The following is a 16,256-nucleotide window of genomic DNA, read 5'->3' as shown; positions in this document are numbered from 1 at the left end:
AGGAGAGGGGAAGAAAGAGAGCGATGGAGGAGAGTGGGGGGAGAGGCCCCAAGGTGCGCGGTTTTTTTTTTATCAGCAGTGCCAGCTATTATTTGTGCGCGCTTCAGAGCCGGCATGGGTAATGAGAAGTGGCTTTTCACAGGGCTCTGTACAAATGCACCTGCCACACTCATTGGGTCTTTTCAAGCTTTGGCATTGGTGACATGCAAAGAAGTTGGGTCATATGGGGTAAAAGTAAACACAATTAGCGTAATTTATGGCATACTAAATGGTTGGTAAAGTAGGTCTGGGTTAAGACCTGGAAAATTATCTTTAGAAAATATTTCTAAAATATATTGTTGCGATTAAATTTATAATTAATCTGCATGCCTACCCCATTACCGAATTTCATAAATATTTATATTTAACATAACAAAGAGTTCCCAAATTAATTTTCTCCCCGCCTTCTCTCTCCGCGTTTAGACCCTTTCTGCTTTAAGTGAGTCGTGCAAAAGTAAAAACACTGTACTTTTGTTCTAAGACTATGGCGAACCTTCACCCCTATTACACCAAGCGGTAAAAGAACTCTGTAGATAAACATCCAAATAGAATAATACCCTTTTTATTTTCCACCTACACATCATGCCTGTCTAGCCCACTGGCCCCTCAGCGGAAATGAATCACACGATCCTATATGTGATCATCAGATAAGATTAGGCGTTCCAATTTTGACCATGCGTTTCAAAATGAAAGTCTGTGTCTGGCGTTGTAGAATAAGCCACTTTGTTCCTGTCTCTAAATTACCCAGCGTGACATTTCCAATGATTGCTTTGACATAAATGTAATAAAAATAGAGTTAAAAGAGAAAACGGTTAAAGCAGTGATAAATCAATAAGTCAACTGTGTTAATACTGTAAGTGATAAACAATTAGAAACCTTGCAGATAATTCAAATTCAATCGTCTCGTAACCATGGAGATCTGAAACATTTAATTTAAATATCATTAAAAGCTGATTTTAATAAGGAAGCAGCCGCGACGACGCCGGTAGACTATTAATATTAATGTTAAACAATACGATCTATTTTCATCGTTCATCAGCTTTTCTGTCAGAATAATTCATGAATTAAAGCGACACGGCACAGTGATGCGGTGTGATGTCATCATCCGGCGACGCATAATTTATTTCGTAAACAGTCGCTAGACGACAGTGAGGAATCAAATGGATAACCTGGTGAAGGTGGCGTATATCTTTTGAGATTAACTATATTGTGGTCCCGGTTTTCGAAGAATATATTTTTTGTATCTCTCCGTAACATTTTAGCATAAAACATTAGCCTGAAGCTAAGTTAGCCTTTTGCTCTCATCGTTGCCCCTCATGCTCTAAGCACAAAGCCACGTAGTTACACGTTTTAGCTCCTGTTAAAAACACTAAACGAAGAGTTACAAATGTCCTGCAAATGCAGCGCTTTTAAATTTCATTTGTGTGTGAGTTTACATTGATGCATAGAATCTAGTAGTGCACAGCAATGAGAATGTGTGACGATACTTTTAAGCACAAGCTGCTGTCAATGTTTCTGAAAGATACATGAACAGCTGTGTGTGTGTGTTTTTTCCACTATACATCATTCTGCAAGCAAGGTGTGTTTGTGTGATTCCTTCATCTGTGGTGTATGTTGCCTCCCTCCATTACCTCAGGTTCACGGAAGTGGGGGTTATGACTCCGACTTCAGTGAGGATGACGCACAGGGAGAGTCCCCAGAAAGACGCATCAAAAGGTAAAATGAAGAGATTAGAATGCCATAGTCTCAATTTATTAAAATCTTCTCATCTGAACTCCTGTAGTTGGGTGGCCAAAATGGTTAACCTATGTAGAAAGACATACAAAGGGTTTGATGAATAACTAATAGCTAATTACTTTTGTCGAAATCATCTTACATCTAAACACATGACCCCATCCACTAACATGGTATATTTGTGTCCTTTTTGTCAGGAAACGTGAGCAAGAAATCTTGCAGAAACCTTTCCAGGGAGATCGGCATGCAAAGGTGCCTCACCGAAGTTTACACTGTCAAGAAATAGACAGGTACTGTGCTATAGCCGTGTTTTACACAAGTCATATAGTTTTATCAGTGGTAATGGCAGAACTTTTTGCTCTCACTTGTCATATAAGTTTAATAGATAATCTTGAAATAAGTGAGTAATAATCTTTTTAACATTTTCACTTTTTGATTCATGTCAGTTTCGAAAATGTACCCTATTAGAATCCAACATGAAAATTGTAATCCCCTATTAAATCTATGGCTTTATTTGCAATTTGGGTGCTAGAATGTAGGACACAATTAGAGAAATCCAGTTTGAACACATGTAATTGCAGCCAAAATTAAATGAATCTCTCAAAAATGTGTGTTTAATTCGAATTTATGCTTCTAATAAAACCAAATGGACCATCATATCGTAGTGTTGTAATAGTTTCCTTTCACATTGTCAATCTAAATTTTGATCCATGTTTAAAAATATGGGTTTATTGAGATCAAGGTACTCAAGACAAAAATTAAAAGCCTCATTTATATTCAGTTAATTTAGTGATAATACTTCAAACTTTTCTAGTTTCTTACATTTCTGATATATACATCGTCACATATTACTTTTAGTACCATTGCTTTTTTTAGACACTTACTTTCATTGTTTTACAGAGAAGAAGCCAGGAGCAGAAGAGCCCACCTTATATCAATGAATGCTGTATCCTTTTTTAGAAGAAAAAAAATCTGTGTTTATTTCTTTATTGATTTAAGCGTCAAATGATAAAACTCACGAAATCTCACAGAATATATTAATCCCGTCTACGTTGAAATACTTTGTTGCTTTGTCTTAAGCTATGGAATCACATTGTTATTGCTGTTCACAGGATGCAGATCTTATCTGTTACTGCCCTTAAGCAGATCTCGGCAGTTTGAGCGTCATAAGAAGTTTGTTGGTGACTACATTCTTTACTATGGAGGAAAGATGGATGACCTTAAACGCTCAACGTAAGATTTTCTGCTGTCATTGTAGACTAAAACTTGAAACAAGGAGAACAATGCAAAACTCAACATTTACCTACTGTATGTGTTTTTGATTGTAATTCATCGATTGATCTTCTCTTTCCATTAGAGCCAATGACAAAACAGATCATGATGTTTTGCGCGAGAATCATCGTTTTCTCTGGAGAGAGGAAGATGAAGAAGAAATGACATGGTAATCGTCCTCAGTCAACTGTTTAAGCAGGCTGCTTCAGTGTTCCATGTGCTTTTCATTCTTGTTCTGTTGTGTTTAACATTGGGGTGCAAAAGAATTATAAGTACATTAGTAGTCTAAATTTATAAGCAACTGAATGCAAAAAAAGAACTTAAAATTGTGCCTTTTTCTGCTTTCCTTTATTCTGTTCCAGGGAAAAAGATCTTGCCAGGAAGTATTATGACAAGCTGTTCAAAGAGTACTGCATAGCTGACCTGAGCAAATACAAAGAGAACAAGGTGGGATGAACGGATGGATTAATTTCAATAAAAATGGAACAATAGGAGATATTGAATCTGATACCACAAACAATGACACGTGACCCATGTCCACATTAGATATACAATGTATGTTAATGAATACAAATAAACTGAAATCAGCCATTCAGCAGATAAAGCGTTGAACATGTTATCATTTTTCTACGTATATATATATATATTTAAAGTTGCCACAGACATGAAATTTTCATCAGATGTCTGTAACAACCAATGTAACCCACGCATACAGAGAAATCAAACCTTGGATGTCCGCAGAATAAGTTGTGTGATGTGTAATAAAATGGAATATCCTGGAAATAATTTTGAACAGACTTACTTCAATACATTTAATACTCGTACAAAAGCTTTTGTTGGTAATATTAGTTTCAAGAAGCCAGTTGTATGGAGAAACTAGTTGCTCAGCTGTGAGTTTAGCCTATTCGTCCACTTTCAAATCCATCATCCTGTTCTATGACCTCTGGTTTATAGTTCTTTCATTTATCTATTGAATTCAAGTCAGGTGAATGGCTGGGCCATTCTAACAGCTTTAGTTTCTTTCTCTGAACCTAAGTGAGTTTCCTTGGCTGAGTGTTTGTGATTTTAATCAGTAATGTCCCAGTACATTTTAACATTCATTCTTCCTTAATTATATGAAGATTGCCAGAGCCACATGCTGAAAAGCAGTCCCACACCGTGATGCTTCCACCTCCAAACTTCACTGTTGGTTTTTTTGGAGTGAAGCGCAGTGCCATTTGACCTCCAAGCATAGTGTGATTTATAGCTGACCTGCAATCTGACCAGAACATATTCTCCCATCATCAGTAGGAACTGAGCTATCTGATGTTAATTTGCACCGACAAGACAAAGGACTGCTTTCTAATTACTGATAGATTTTAGCTGGAGTCTTTGCATTATGTGTCTTTTTGCACCTCCATTTCTTAAGGTGTTCCACTTTATTACACACAACATATTTTATAAACATCTAATATTTGATTTCTTTGTATTTGTAGGTTGCAAGGATTGTTACCAACATTTGGTGAAAATTCCATGTCAGTAGCACTTTCATATTCAATAAATATAGAAATATATTTACTAAGAAAAATGGCGACTTATTCAATACTTTCTTGCTGTATGTGGTTAATATTGGCATACAGAGGAGTTCATGGTTGGAGAAAAATGTATAGATACTAGTAGAATACTGACCACTATTCACTGATGCTTTATTCTGTACATATACACAGGTGTGTGTGTGTGTGTGTGTGTGTGTGTGTGTGTGTGTGTGTGTGTGTGTGTGTGTGTGTGTGTGTGTGTGTGTGTGTGTGTGTACATATTCAGAGTGAGAAAAGCATTCCATTCACAATAAATTATTACTAAAGAGTTCAAGACAATATTGACCTGAAGTTATTTTCTTTTGTCTAATTTAATTTTGGAGCTGCTTGGCAGCTTCAAATCCTGTTACACTGACTTCTCACACTAAATCAAATGTGTTTTTATTCTAATGATCATGTGAAAATGTTGCAAATACTGAGCATAGAAAGATTACTTTGATTTGTCACCTAAAGCTTATTTTAATGCCCTTCAGATTCATTAAAGAGATTTATATGTTAGTAAATTGTTTGTCAGTTCAGTGATTTCACTGAATATTTGGCTTTTTAAAAATCTTGTGTCCAACAGTTTGGATTTCGTTGGCGGATCGAGAATGAAGTTATTTCTGGTAAAGGTAAGAGATAGTAAAACAGTTGTCTTCTAGTTGTGTTTTTTAAATAGTCTTGCTTCGTCATTCTTCTGATGAGTCACCTTTACTTAATTGAGGTGTATACTTTGGTAAATTAAATATTGACTGCTACTTTTCTTCAATCTAATTTTGAATGTAGTAAGTGTGTACTCGTTAACTAACAAGCACACACACACACACACACACACACACACACACACACACACACACCACACGTACAAATATATATACAATAGTTATATAGTTATATAGTTAGGTAGATGTTTATATGTGTTTGTGTGCATGCCTGCAGTTTGGATTTTGGCCAGAAATATGTACATAGTTCGTATCTACAAAAGTATTTCATAAAGTTGTCCACTAGATGGCAACAGAGATAAAGACAATCAACTGCGGATGACGTGCTGTGGAAACTTCCTACACTAGTCAGTTCGCATATAACACTAGTTTCCCCTCATTTTGGTGAATTTTCTTGTCAATATTACATTATAAACATTTAATATGTCATTTTTCACTTGTACTTTTGTTTTTGTTTTTTGTTTTTTTATATTGTAGCTCCCAATGCTGGGAGACAATTTGCACCATACAGTTATTGATTGAGACGATTGATCTGTTAATCCACCAAAATGGCCTCAGTACCTAACATTCAGTTTCTTTTTTGTTCCATACTGAAAGAAAAACTTCTTTGTACTCCTACACCAGTGACTACTTTGATGGTTTTGTTTGCACCATGAATATTACAATTCATTAATTGTTCATGATTACTACAACACCTCCATTCCATCTACCGCTTCTTCATGTGACAGCTAAAGATATTTAGAGATATGCATTGAAAAACAATATCAGCAAGTCTGTGAGGGTATTTCTGCTTCGATGACTCACATTTATGCTTCACATAAATGCAGGGATGAAACTTGGCTTACATTTGCTCAAGTACCATTATTTAGTACACTTTTGAAGCACCCTTATGTTTCTTTTAAAGATAATTTTTAAGTCTCTTCCTCAACACTTCAGACAGACGCATCATACACTTAATGATACTTCATAAAGTGTATGATACTTCTTATTTCAATGCAGTTACCTGACTGTTGTACTTACAAATGAATGTTTCTGCACAAAATATACTAAAGGCACATAAAATGTGATGCTCTGTTACAAACAAAAATATCCAATGATCTTTCCAAGTTTCACTATAAAACAATTGATTTGGAAATGGTAAAAAATTAACTGGCAATGTTTTTTTAAATGATTGTTAATGTTATTTTTTTATTTAAAATGTTTTTAGATTATGGTCTTGGGACAAAACAGGCTTGTGCAGGTGTCAATTTGGGCTCTGGGTAATAAGCAGATTGATTCATTCATTAAATAATCATTTATTTAATGATTGCCTTGTCTGAAATAAACGAAAAAAAATTAATGAAAATGAAATAGTCATACTGTATAAGAATAATGAGCTTAGCTCATTAGCTTATCTTAGTTTAGATCCACACCAACTCCAACAGTAAAATGTTGACTTTACATCGTTGATGTACAATAATCTAATGATATATATAAAAGCACAACAAGTCAGAGGGAACAGTTTTACTCATATACAATACAGAGCCTTTAGTTTCAACACTGTAAATTTACAGTGTTTGCATAGTCGGTATTTGTCATTTGACTAAAGGAAAATGATGTGAATAAAAACATGCACACACAAACAGTGTCTGAGAAAGATAATTAACCCAATATGCTGTTCCAGATTAAGACTGTGTAATCCTAGTCTATTACAGTTCACTAGCAGCAGTACTCTACAGGAAGTTGGATTAGATCAGGTTAATAAAACTTCACTTGAACCCTCTCTAATTTGTTTGACAATTCCCAGAGAAACAGTTGTTGTTTACTATTAAAGCATGGGATACTAAACCCAGTAAAATTAATACTAATCGAATCTAATTTTGGATGGTAGACCCAAAGGCCTCGAACAGAGGTGAAGAAAACTCTTAAAACCATTTGTGTTACACGTTGGAAGAATTGATTATCAAGAAAATTTGATATTGATTTCAATGCTGATGAAGAGCTTTGTCAAATACAACCATGAGTGCAAAATATGTACTGACTGTAGCTGAGTCGTCATTTGTAGTTGTTTAGTTTTCATATTTATCTTCTATTCGTCAGTGTTGAACTCATCTTTTGTCGCTCTTTAACCTTGTACTTTTCTGGAAATCGTGGCCCTATCACCTCCCGCTATCTGTGCACTTCAGGTCATGTTGATATTAGGTAATGCTACCTTCTGTTCGCCCAATCAGATGGATTATAGAGAGCGCTGACCTTTCCTTTCCATGGTCACAGTGTGATATGGGATGAAGGAGTGTGTACTACCAAATGCCTTCTCTTGTTTGAGAGTTGTATATCTATTGTATATGTATATATATATATATATATATACTTTATGTGTGTGTGTGTGTGTGTGTGTGTGTGTGTGTATATTTGAAAGAAACTTTTAAATCCAGTGTTTTTGAGTTTGAAATACATGTAACACATATTTTTAATACTTTTTCTTTTACATAATAGATCTTGAAAAATATTGTAACTTCTTTATCATTGTTAAATCCCATCAGCTGTTTGTGAGTGTATTTGAGCGCTCCTAGTGTACAAAAAACTACACATGGTACCTTTAGTCACATGTCCACATATCCAAAGTTCAGGGTCTTTCCTGTTAATCTGATTACCTGATGAATGCATTTCTGTAGATATTTCTTCACCAAAAACAGGGAATCCTCATTGCACAAGAGTAACAGGTGTTAAAACGTGTATTTTGTGAGGCAGCAGTGATGTTTGAGGCCAGTGAGTGTTCCATTCTGGTTTGTTGGTTTTTTTTTTCTGTGGGTTTCCCTTTTGGCATAAATTGAGCTTTAGTCCTGCTGTCAGGAGGAAACCATAGGCCAGAGGTAACCAGGGCCTGGCTTCTTTTTGGTCGGCCTCCTGTCAAAGTAAATAAACTGTGGTCTTGGCTTATGTAACTTTCCTGTCTTCAGAAGTTGGGTTTGAACACTACACACTTTCACTTAAAGCACATGAATGAAGCCTTCTCCTCATCTCCTCATTTTTATCATGTTCTGCTTTATCCAGGCCTATGTTCCAATGTAGACAGGATTTGTGCTTTGTAATATCCTGTTTTGCAAGACGAAATAAGCCACCCTTGGAGAGACAATTGAGTGTATTCTAAGTGTTAGAATTGTTACCTTATTAGCAGAAAGCTTGCAAAGGTTTCAGAATTTCCGAGTGTGACAATGGAGAATGTCCATTTTGTTTTTATTTGTGTGCTGTTCGGGATATTGTACAATAAAATTAGGACATATGAGTTTTTTTCAATACCCTTGAGAAGGAGAATGATACGGAATGCAAGCTCTTTGGACAATAGGAAACAGAATCTCACTGATAGCGACTGCAATATAGAGTATTGAACTTAAGGTCAGCAGTCTGGATGGCTTTCTAAAGTGAAAAGGAAAACATTGAAAAAAAGAGAAATCTGCTTCAAAGCCAGAGGTGTGACTGTGTGTTTGGAGAGTCAGTCTTTTGGATGATAGTTACATTCCCAATATTTGAAATATCTGCCCAGGGGCAGCAAATGTTGATCGTTCACACAGGCTTAATGGGGACCTTTTAGGTGTGCATCCCATAATTGATTCAATTGAAATATTTTTACATTTTTAGACTCAAGGGAACTTCATTGGTTGATTTTTATATCCAGTCTTTTTTTTTCAGTCTGTTTCCTTGGACACACATTTTTTCCCCCTTGTCCACATACCTTAATTTTTCAGATTTTGAAGCATTGCCAATGTCACAACAAGACTCATTGTATACAAGACTGTCTTAAAAAGTGAAAGGTCAATGCCTCATGACATCATCCAGTAAATGTTAATCATGCAGCCATCTGTCCTGTGGTGTATCTGTCTTCATCTCTGACTGCTGGCTGGTGGTGTTAATAACCATTGACGTAGGTGGACAGGAGTTTCCTCTCTTAAAGGGTTTACTCTGCTCAGCTCGTGCCAGCTCTTCTCGTTGAGCATGTGAGGCTCACCCAGTGTGTGAGGATACCCATACTAATCCACAAAGCCCAAAGGAGATCCTTTGTTTCACTTTCAACAGGAACCCATAGCCGAGCTTTTGCTTACAGCTCTGTTTTATGAAGTAAGGACGTCTTGTATATCTTTCAAAATCTTTCTTTTGACCTTCCTCCTGTGGGAAAAAGTGGGACCTGGGGCTGAAAATTATCACAAAAAAGTGAAAAACTTTTAACTGACCTTGATTGTATTTCATTTACAACGTATATTTCAGAAGAGTTTGCCCTGAAATATATTTTTTATCGACTTTCCTGTAGCAGGATTGCAGTTGTGAATAGCTGCAGGGTCTCACATCTTCACACTCTCCATTCTGTAACCTTTGAATACATTGCATTTGTTTATGTTTGCCACTGAGCTTTTTTGCTGAAGTGGATTCAGTTCCCTGTTTCAAGGGCACCCTTCATGTCACGGGAGAATTTCATTTAATTTGTAATTGACGTCACTAGTGACGGTGAAGACAGGGTTCTCTTAAGTCTCTGGTTCTGTTAAGGCCAGTGTCCAGTCACTGCTTATGACGCCATGTTGGCAAAGAGTAGAGAAGATGGCCTCGTCCCAAGTCACACCCGTATAGTGTCAGAAAAGACCAGTCATTAAAGCTTTAAGAGAATACAATGGCAACTAAACTGTTCAATTTAATTTTCCAAGTTGCCTTTTGCCATTGTTATTGTAAGAAATTTGTTGATAGATTAGTGAGTGAAGAATTTTGTTGCATTAGGAGTGACTGTTGCATTGTCTGGTCAACCGGTTCACTACTTTGGTTCAAACTGGAGGATTCTGAGGTGGAAATTTTAATAAACTTTGAGTGGAATGACTTTAGATGCATTTTCAAGACATTTATTTTCCCGTTAGGAAGCACAGTATTCCAATGCTCAGATGATTCTCCGACTTTTCACTTAGCATCATCATTAGGTCAAGTTTCATTAAATCAATTTGGTGCATGATCAAAGACTTTCAAAACTAACAGCATTCCCATTATTACGTCCCGCTTCAAAGCAATGATGTATTATAATTGTCAGCATTTGTGTGTTTGTCCGTCTGTATGTCCATCAAATATCTTCGCAACCATTCAAACCGCAGATAGACAGATGAAACAAAAAACACATTACTTTGGTGGCAAAGGGGATGAAAATGAGATGAGAAAACTAGATCAAGGTCAAATTTCAACTTTTGTACACTCAGGAACCGGATATGATAGAAAAACGAGGGAGAAGGCCAGTGTGAGCAAGACCATAGATCAGAGCTAGTGGTTTGATCAACGACAGCATGTCAGAGCACTAGCTTTGATCTATGACCTATGCAAGTAGGTCAGGGTAAAATTTTGAATTTGGGGTGTCACGGGATGTTGCAGTCTGTGACTGCATTGTTTTGTATCTGGCTTTAATGAGTATGTCACATGGTTGTGGCTGCGTTCTACATTTAGATGACAGTGTTAATCTAAAATTGGTATACTGCAGCTGGGAGAACATCTGTAACTATGTAGTTGAAATATTTGTGATTTTCTGTTGTTTACAGAAGAATAGAGGGCAAGAAGCAGTAGAGTGAATGAAATACAGTACGTTAAGGGATTAAGAGGTTATAGAAAAGTAATAAAGGAGTCAAAAAGGAAAATTTTAATGAAAATCTAGAGAAATTGGAGTCTTTCTGTTCTGAGAAATACCAGCGGGATTGTCTCTCTACTTAATATCAGCTGTAACATTTAATTTCTTTTACTGTGTTTGATCACAACTTAAGGCCTTCTTAAATAACCTGAGCCACCTCTTCAGAACTTGGGCCTGGAGCTAGAAGTGTGTATCTGGTGTCTTAGATCCTTAATCTAATAGAGCCCATGAAGGGAAAGTCTTCTCAAGTGGCACAAATCAATGATTGCCAGCGTCACTTCTCCTTAATGTTTACAGAGTCTCAATCTTAAATCGGTGAGGGGCAGGCATCGCTTTCTTGTCGTGGGGTAAGGAGCATTTCACACCCTTGTGCCAAGAATGGACTTCTCTGACGCACTTGCTCCCTCTGTCACAATCTGGAGGGAGCCCGGAGACCAGATCACTGCCACTTTAAGCTCCTCTAGGGATAATGGGCAGGCTGTGCGGCAGCTGGAAGGAGGCCTGAGGGGATGAGTTGCAGTGAAGACGGGGAGATGAGAAGGCACAAGGGGATAAGGAGGATGGGATGTGTATCCATAGATGGATGAGGGCAAAGGAGTGGTTTGATGCTTCCTGACTCTGAAGTGTTTGGTTATTTGTCTGTGTTTCTTACTCACAAAAACAAACAAACATGCACACATACACACACACAGTACTGTGCAGAAGTCTTAGGCAGGTGTGAATTAAGGAAAAACAGTTTACTTGTTTAGATGTAGTGATTTACAAAATGCAAGATTTGCTAACAAGAAAAATTGAAATCAAATCAATGTTTGGTACAAGGAATTTTTGCATTTGAGAATATTTTTGCGTTCACTATTCTTGCATTCACTATTTCATTCATCAGAAAAGCGAGAAATTTACCTGTACTTGCGTGTCTGCATTTTGAATCTCTGTTGATGAGAGATAGATTGCTAAAATAGAAAGTGAATTTTAATTTAGATGAAACGTGTCTTTGTACTGTGTGCTTTCTGGGCTTCCAGGTCAGTTCCAGTGTGGAAACAAACGTTGCGACCGGCAAGAAGGCCTAAAAAGCTGGGAGGTGAATTTTGCCTACGTGGAACACGGCGAGAAGAGAAATGCGTTGGTCAAACTCAGTAAATATTCCTTTTTTTCTGTGGTAATTTTTTTTTGTTTTTGCATGTATTGTATGGTTGAGTCTTATTGGCTTGGTGGGGGTTCCTTGTCTAAGACCTGACTCATGATAATCCTCCTTCAGGTGTCATACTGAAGAAAATCTTGTTAGGGTATTAAGTATAATTGGTGGACCCACAAGTCATGCTAAACTCACTCAAGCAAGAAATTGGAGACTAATTTAATAAGCAAATAAGCAACAGGTCACATCCATGTTGCGTCTATTCATCAAGGAAGAGTGTTAATCCAACTTGTAGTCATTCTAAATTCATTGTTTTGATACTAATGAAACATGTTGTCGTGACCCTGGAGCATGTTCTTAGGTAGGCTAATTACAAAAATGTCAAGGCTATGTAGGACATTCCTCTGAGTTGATAAAAATACATACTTTTGAACTTAATTTTGCTATTTGCTTTTTCTTTAGGACTGTGCCCCGAATGCTCCTACAAACTCAACTATCACCTCAAGTAAGCTAAAAAAATTTTCACCTTTGAGGCATCTTTATATTAAATATGTAGATCTTTCTTTTTTTTACCCACGATGAGTGATGTTTGGTCTGCTGCAAGTAGGACAGGCCACAAAGGACAGTCAGTACAAATTTAGCAGAAAAAAGCTTGTTCTTTTTTTGGTGGTGAGAGGGTCACATCATAGTTTATGTCCTCTGTCTGACCTTAACTGTCAAGACTGTGATGGATTGACAGTACAATAGAAAGAAAGAATGATATGTGATGCTCTGGCGTTTTATAGCTAGAAGTCTTGGGTTTCCAAAATACTTTGTTACACAATATATGCCAAGCTTTCATCCATTTAAAACTCCAGCCAAGATTCACTCCTGCCCCTGTCTGAAAGTTACTCCGGTCCTGATGGATTTCAGGTTGTGTGCTAAATGGCTTTATAATGGCCACTTCATATTGTTAATACGGCTTGGTCAAAGTGAGATTCTGTTTTCAGGAGGAAGGAGGTGAAAGCAAAGACAAAGACGAAAAGGTCAGCGGAGGAGAACCAGGAGCCACTACAGAAAAAGAGGAAGAAGAGGGATAGGTCGTCTTCACACTCCAAGAAACAAAAACACAAGAGGCACAGAGGTTAGACTCTTCTCCCAAGAAGATAAACTGCCTCTTTAATTAGGGCAGTAATTTAATCAGATGGGAACCACCCGAGGGAGTAGTATTTTTTAATAGTGTTTTTAGAGGCAGTATATTTCTAGTTTCTCTCTTGTGCTATATTATTTTGCATCCACTCCTGTGTGTTTAAAACCTGTCTTATTTTATCTCTCTCTGTTTTTCTCTACAGAGCGCTCCACCTCTCCCAGCAGCTCAGAGGCGTCACAGGACTCGGGCAAAGGTAGCAGTCATAACTCTGTCTTGTTCTCTCTCCCTCACGTACACAAACAGATACACACACACACACACACACACACACACGTACACGTACACGTACAAATATATATACAATAGTTATATAGTTAGGTACGTTATGTTCTACTCCCCCGGGCTTCCACATCATGACACTCTCCCAACTTTGGAGTGAAAATACCCATTAGCTGTGCAGGGAATGATAATAGACTGACAGCTGGTCTGCTTTTTCTCAACTGTCTTTCTCCCTGTCCTTTTTTCCCCTTACCTTTTTCCCCTTCACTAAAAGTATGCATTTTTTTGCAGTTCTGCTAATTCCAGGGTCTGTCTGGACAGAGGGGTCAGAGGGCAGGGGGTGAAGTCGCAGACAAACAAACTCTCTCTGTCCATCAGTTATTGTTGTTGAGTTCAACGTGTGTTGGAATCTTTGAACAGACAAACACCCTTTTCTGTCATTTTAGTTTTTCATTTTTATTAACTGTATTATTAACTGAATCTCAGGGTGTACTAATCTGAAGTAGTTCCTGAAGGACTACCTTTTATTAACCTTCATTTTTTTAAAAATGCAATGTGTGAGTGATGCAAACTAGGCATTTTAGAACTAATGGTCGATTTTCAGCCAATGAGGCTGACCCAGAATTGATTTTTTCCCCATTGTGATCTGGTTGAGGTCTCATTATGTCTCCGACATTGAAACTAATCTTCATGGGCTAATGGTCAACCTATTTTTTCCCCTTCCTGGAAGTGTGACTGACCACTCTCTAAAACACTTTCTTTACACCCTGAAGCTGGCGATGAGCCGGAGGGCCTATCAGAAACTGACCACTGGCGAGGACCCGCCCCTGCCGTGGAGGAAAAGTCAAGGTGAGGTTAACTGCTGAGGTTGATTAAACCACACCCAGTAAGCTGCTGTAAGACTGTCAGAGACAATCTTTACCACTTAGCCTACATAACTTACAGATCTCTATATAGCATAGCGTGTAGACCACTTAGATACCATGCCCAAAGCTGGTCTGAACTGTTAAGAAAGCATCTATACCTTTCAACTGTCATGCTTCTCTGAACGTTTGGTATGTTTTTGAGACGGTCAGTAGTAAGAAGCAGAGATTATTCACACACGTCTAGGAAAACTGACTCCAACTTTCTCCATATTACATGGCTGTGCTTCTGACCCGTTACATAGGCTACACGTAATTGAAGCGCTATCAGCTGGATTCTATGTAATTATGTTGGAGAGGAACATCAGGTTACATGACCTTTAAAATGTCTGCTCCTGCTGCCAGTCACTATTTATTTGTTCATATTCTTTTGGAACTATGCATCCTTTAATTTTGTGTAGAATTTAAGATAAAATGTGAATGAAGTGCACCAACATTACTAAATCTAGCTTTGTGACATCCTCTCAAAGCATTTAAATGTCTGTGTCAGCATTGTGCATGACAGGAACCAACACCCCTGTGATTGTTTTTATTTGTCTAGGGACGAGGAGTTTGATGACTACTTTGAAGACATGTTTCTTTGACTGCTGGTATGAGCGGCGTCCCCACTGTGACAAGACTTCCTTCTGCACACCACTGATCATTTTCTGTTTGAGTCTTGTCTGCATTTACAGTAGAACTCTTGGACTGCGTGTTTTAGCAGTGCAATGAAAAGAAATAGTGTTTATTCTGTATTGTCAGTTTTTGATTTACATGTCTGTCAACACACTGTTCAAATCCCGCTCTCTGACGGTGTGGAATAATTGAAAATGAATTCAGCCATGGAGGCTCTGTCTTCAGATTTCGTACCAACAAAAAATGTTACCAAGACTTTAAGATGAATTGCTATGTGTGGAGAACTGCGATATAAACTAATGCTGTAACCCATCAATCTGTCCAATCGTGATTTGTGAGCAAATGTTTGCAAACCCAGTTATGTTAGTATCAGCCGAAGCTGTTTGCTAACGCAATAAACATTATACTTGGAGATCATGCTGGTATTGTTATTGAGTTCATGTTAGCATCCTGACATTTACTGTAGAGGGTCAACATTTAGCAAGCAAAAACTGTCATAAGTATAATTACCACCTAAAAGCCCAATAGCATCATTGCTTTTTAAAATGTTGATATTGTTGGAGGCTGAAGTTACTTCTTGTTAATTGGATCTGTGCTACACATTCAACACATGTTCCTGTGTATTCTTTGAAATCCCAGTCTACAAAAGCGTCAACTACAATATTTAAAAGACAAGGATTAACCGGGCCAAGGGCGGATTGAGGCGTTGTGTCCTCTTGAACGTACAGAGAAGGAAACTGCGTGTGATTGCTGGAAGATTATAGACCATGCATTAACTAAAGACAACCTCTTACAGGTCATTCTTTCTTACTTCCTCCTTCATTTGCCAGGCGAAGCCATTTATTTTGTGATTCATGAAAATGCGAGCTAACAGGTGGTTAAGTATAATGAGTAATTACCACCTGTTGGTTTTGTGTGGTGGTGAGGACAGGATTTGGCCTGTGGCTGTTCATGGACACCTGGATACATTTACAGTTGTTCAATTGTGCTGTCAACATCTGTTTTCTTGGGTAAAAACTCCTCACGAGTCATTGGATGTTAGGTTCCTTCCACTTCACAGATAAATCTGTTTCAGGTCCCCATTTTACAACTTCACATTAGAACACATGTCGCAATAGAATCTGATTCTGTGAAATCTGATGAATGTAACAACAGTGAATTTCAAACACACGTGAAGTAATAAAAATGAACCAGTTTTGAAGTGGGGATAGTGGGTAGTGGCTCTGTCCACT

At 37.6% G+C, this 16,256-nt stretch overlaps 1 protein-coding gene across 1 annotated transcript; it reads left to right on the top strand.

The window, feature by feature from the left end:
* Positions 1-1,105: 1,105 nt before the first annotated feature.
* Positions 1,106-15,336, top strand: fra10ac1 (FRA10A associated CGG repeat 1). The gene is made up of 14 exons (XM_068304919.1): positions 1,106-1,217; positions 1,676-1,755; positions 1,971-2,063; positions 2,674-2,719; positions 2,930-3,006; positions 3,131-3,214; positions 3,408-3,492; positions 5,185-5,230; positions 11,966-12,079; positions 12,541-12,583; positions 13,068-13,201; positions 13,410-13,460; positions 14,260-14,335; positions 14,951-15,336. The coding sequence occupies exons 1-14, from the start codon at positions 1,200-1,202 to the stop codon at positions 14,991-14,993; spliced, it is 990 nt and encodes a 329-aa protein (XP_068161020.1). The 5' UTR covers positions 1,106-1,199; the 3' UTR covers positions 14,994-15,336.
* Positions 15,337-16,256: the final 920 nt, after the last annotated feature.

This window comes from Antennarius striatus, chromosome 21 (assembly GCF_040054535.1).
Source record: "Antennarius striatus isolate MH-2024 chromosome 21, ASM4005453v1, whole genome shotgun sequence".
Lineage (NCBI taxonomy): Eukaryota > Metazoa > Chordata > Actinopteri > Lophiiformes > Antennariidae > Antennarius > Antennarius striatus.
This window is presented reverse-complemented; position numbering and strand designations above follow the sequence as displayed.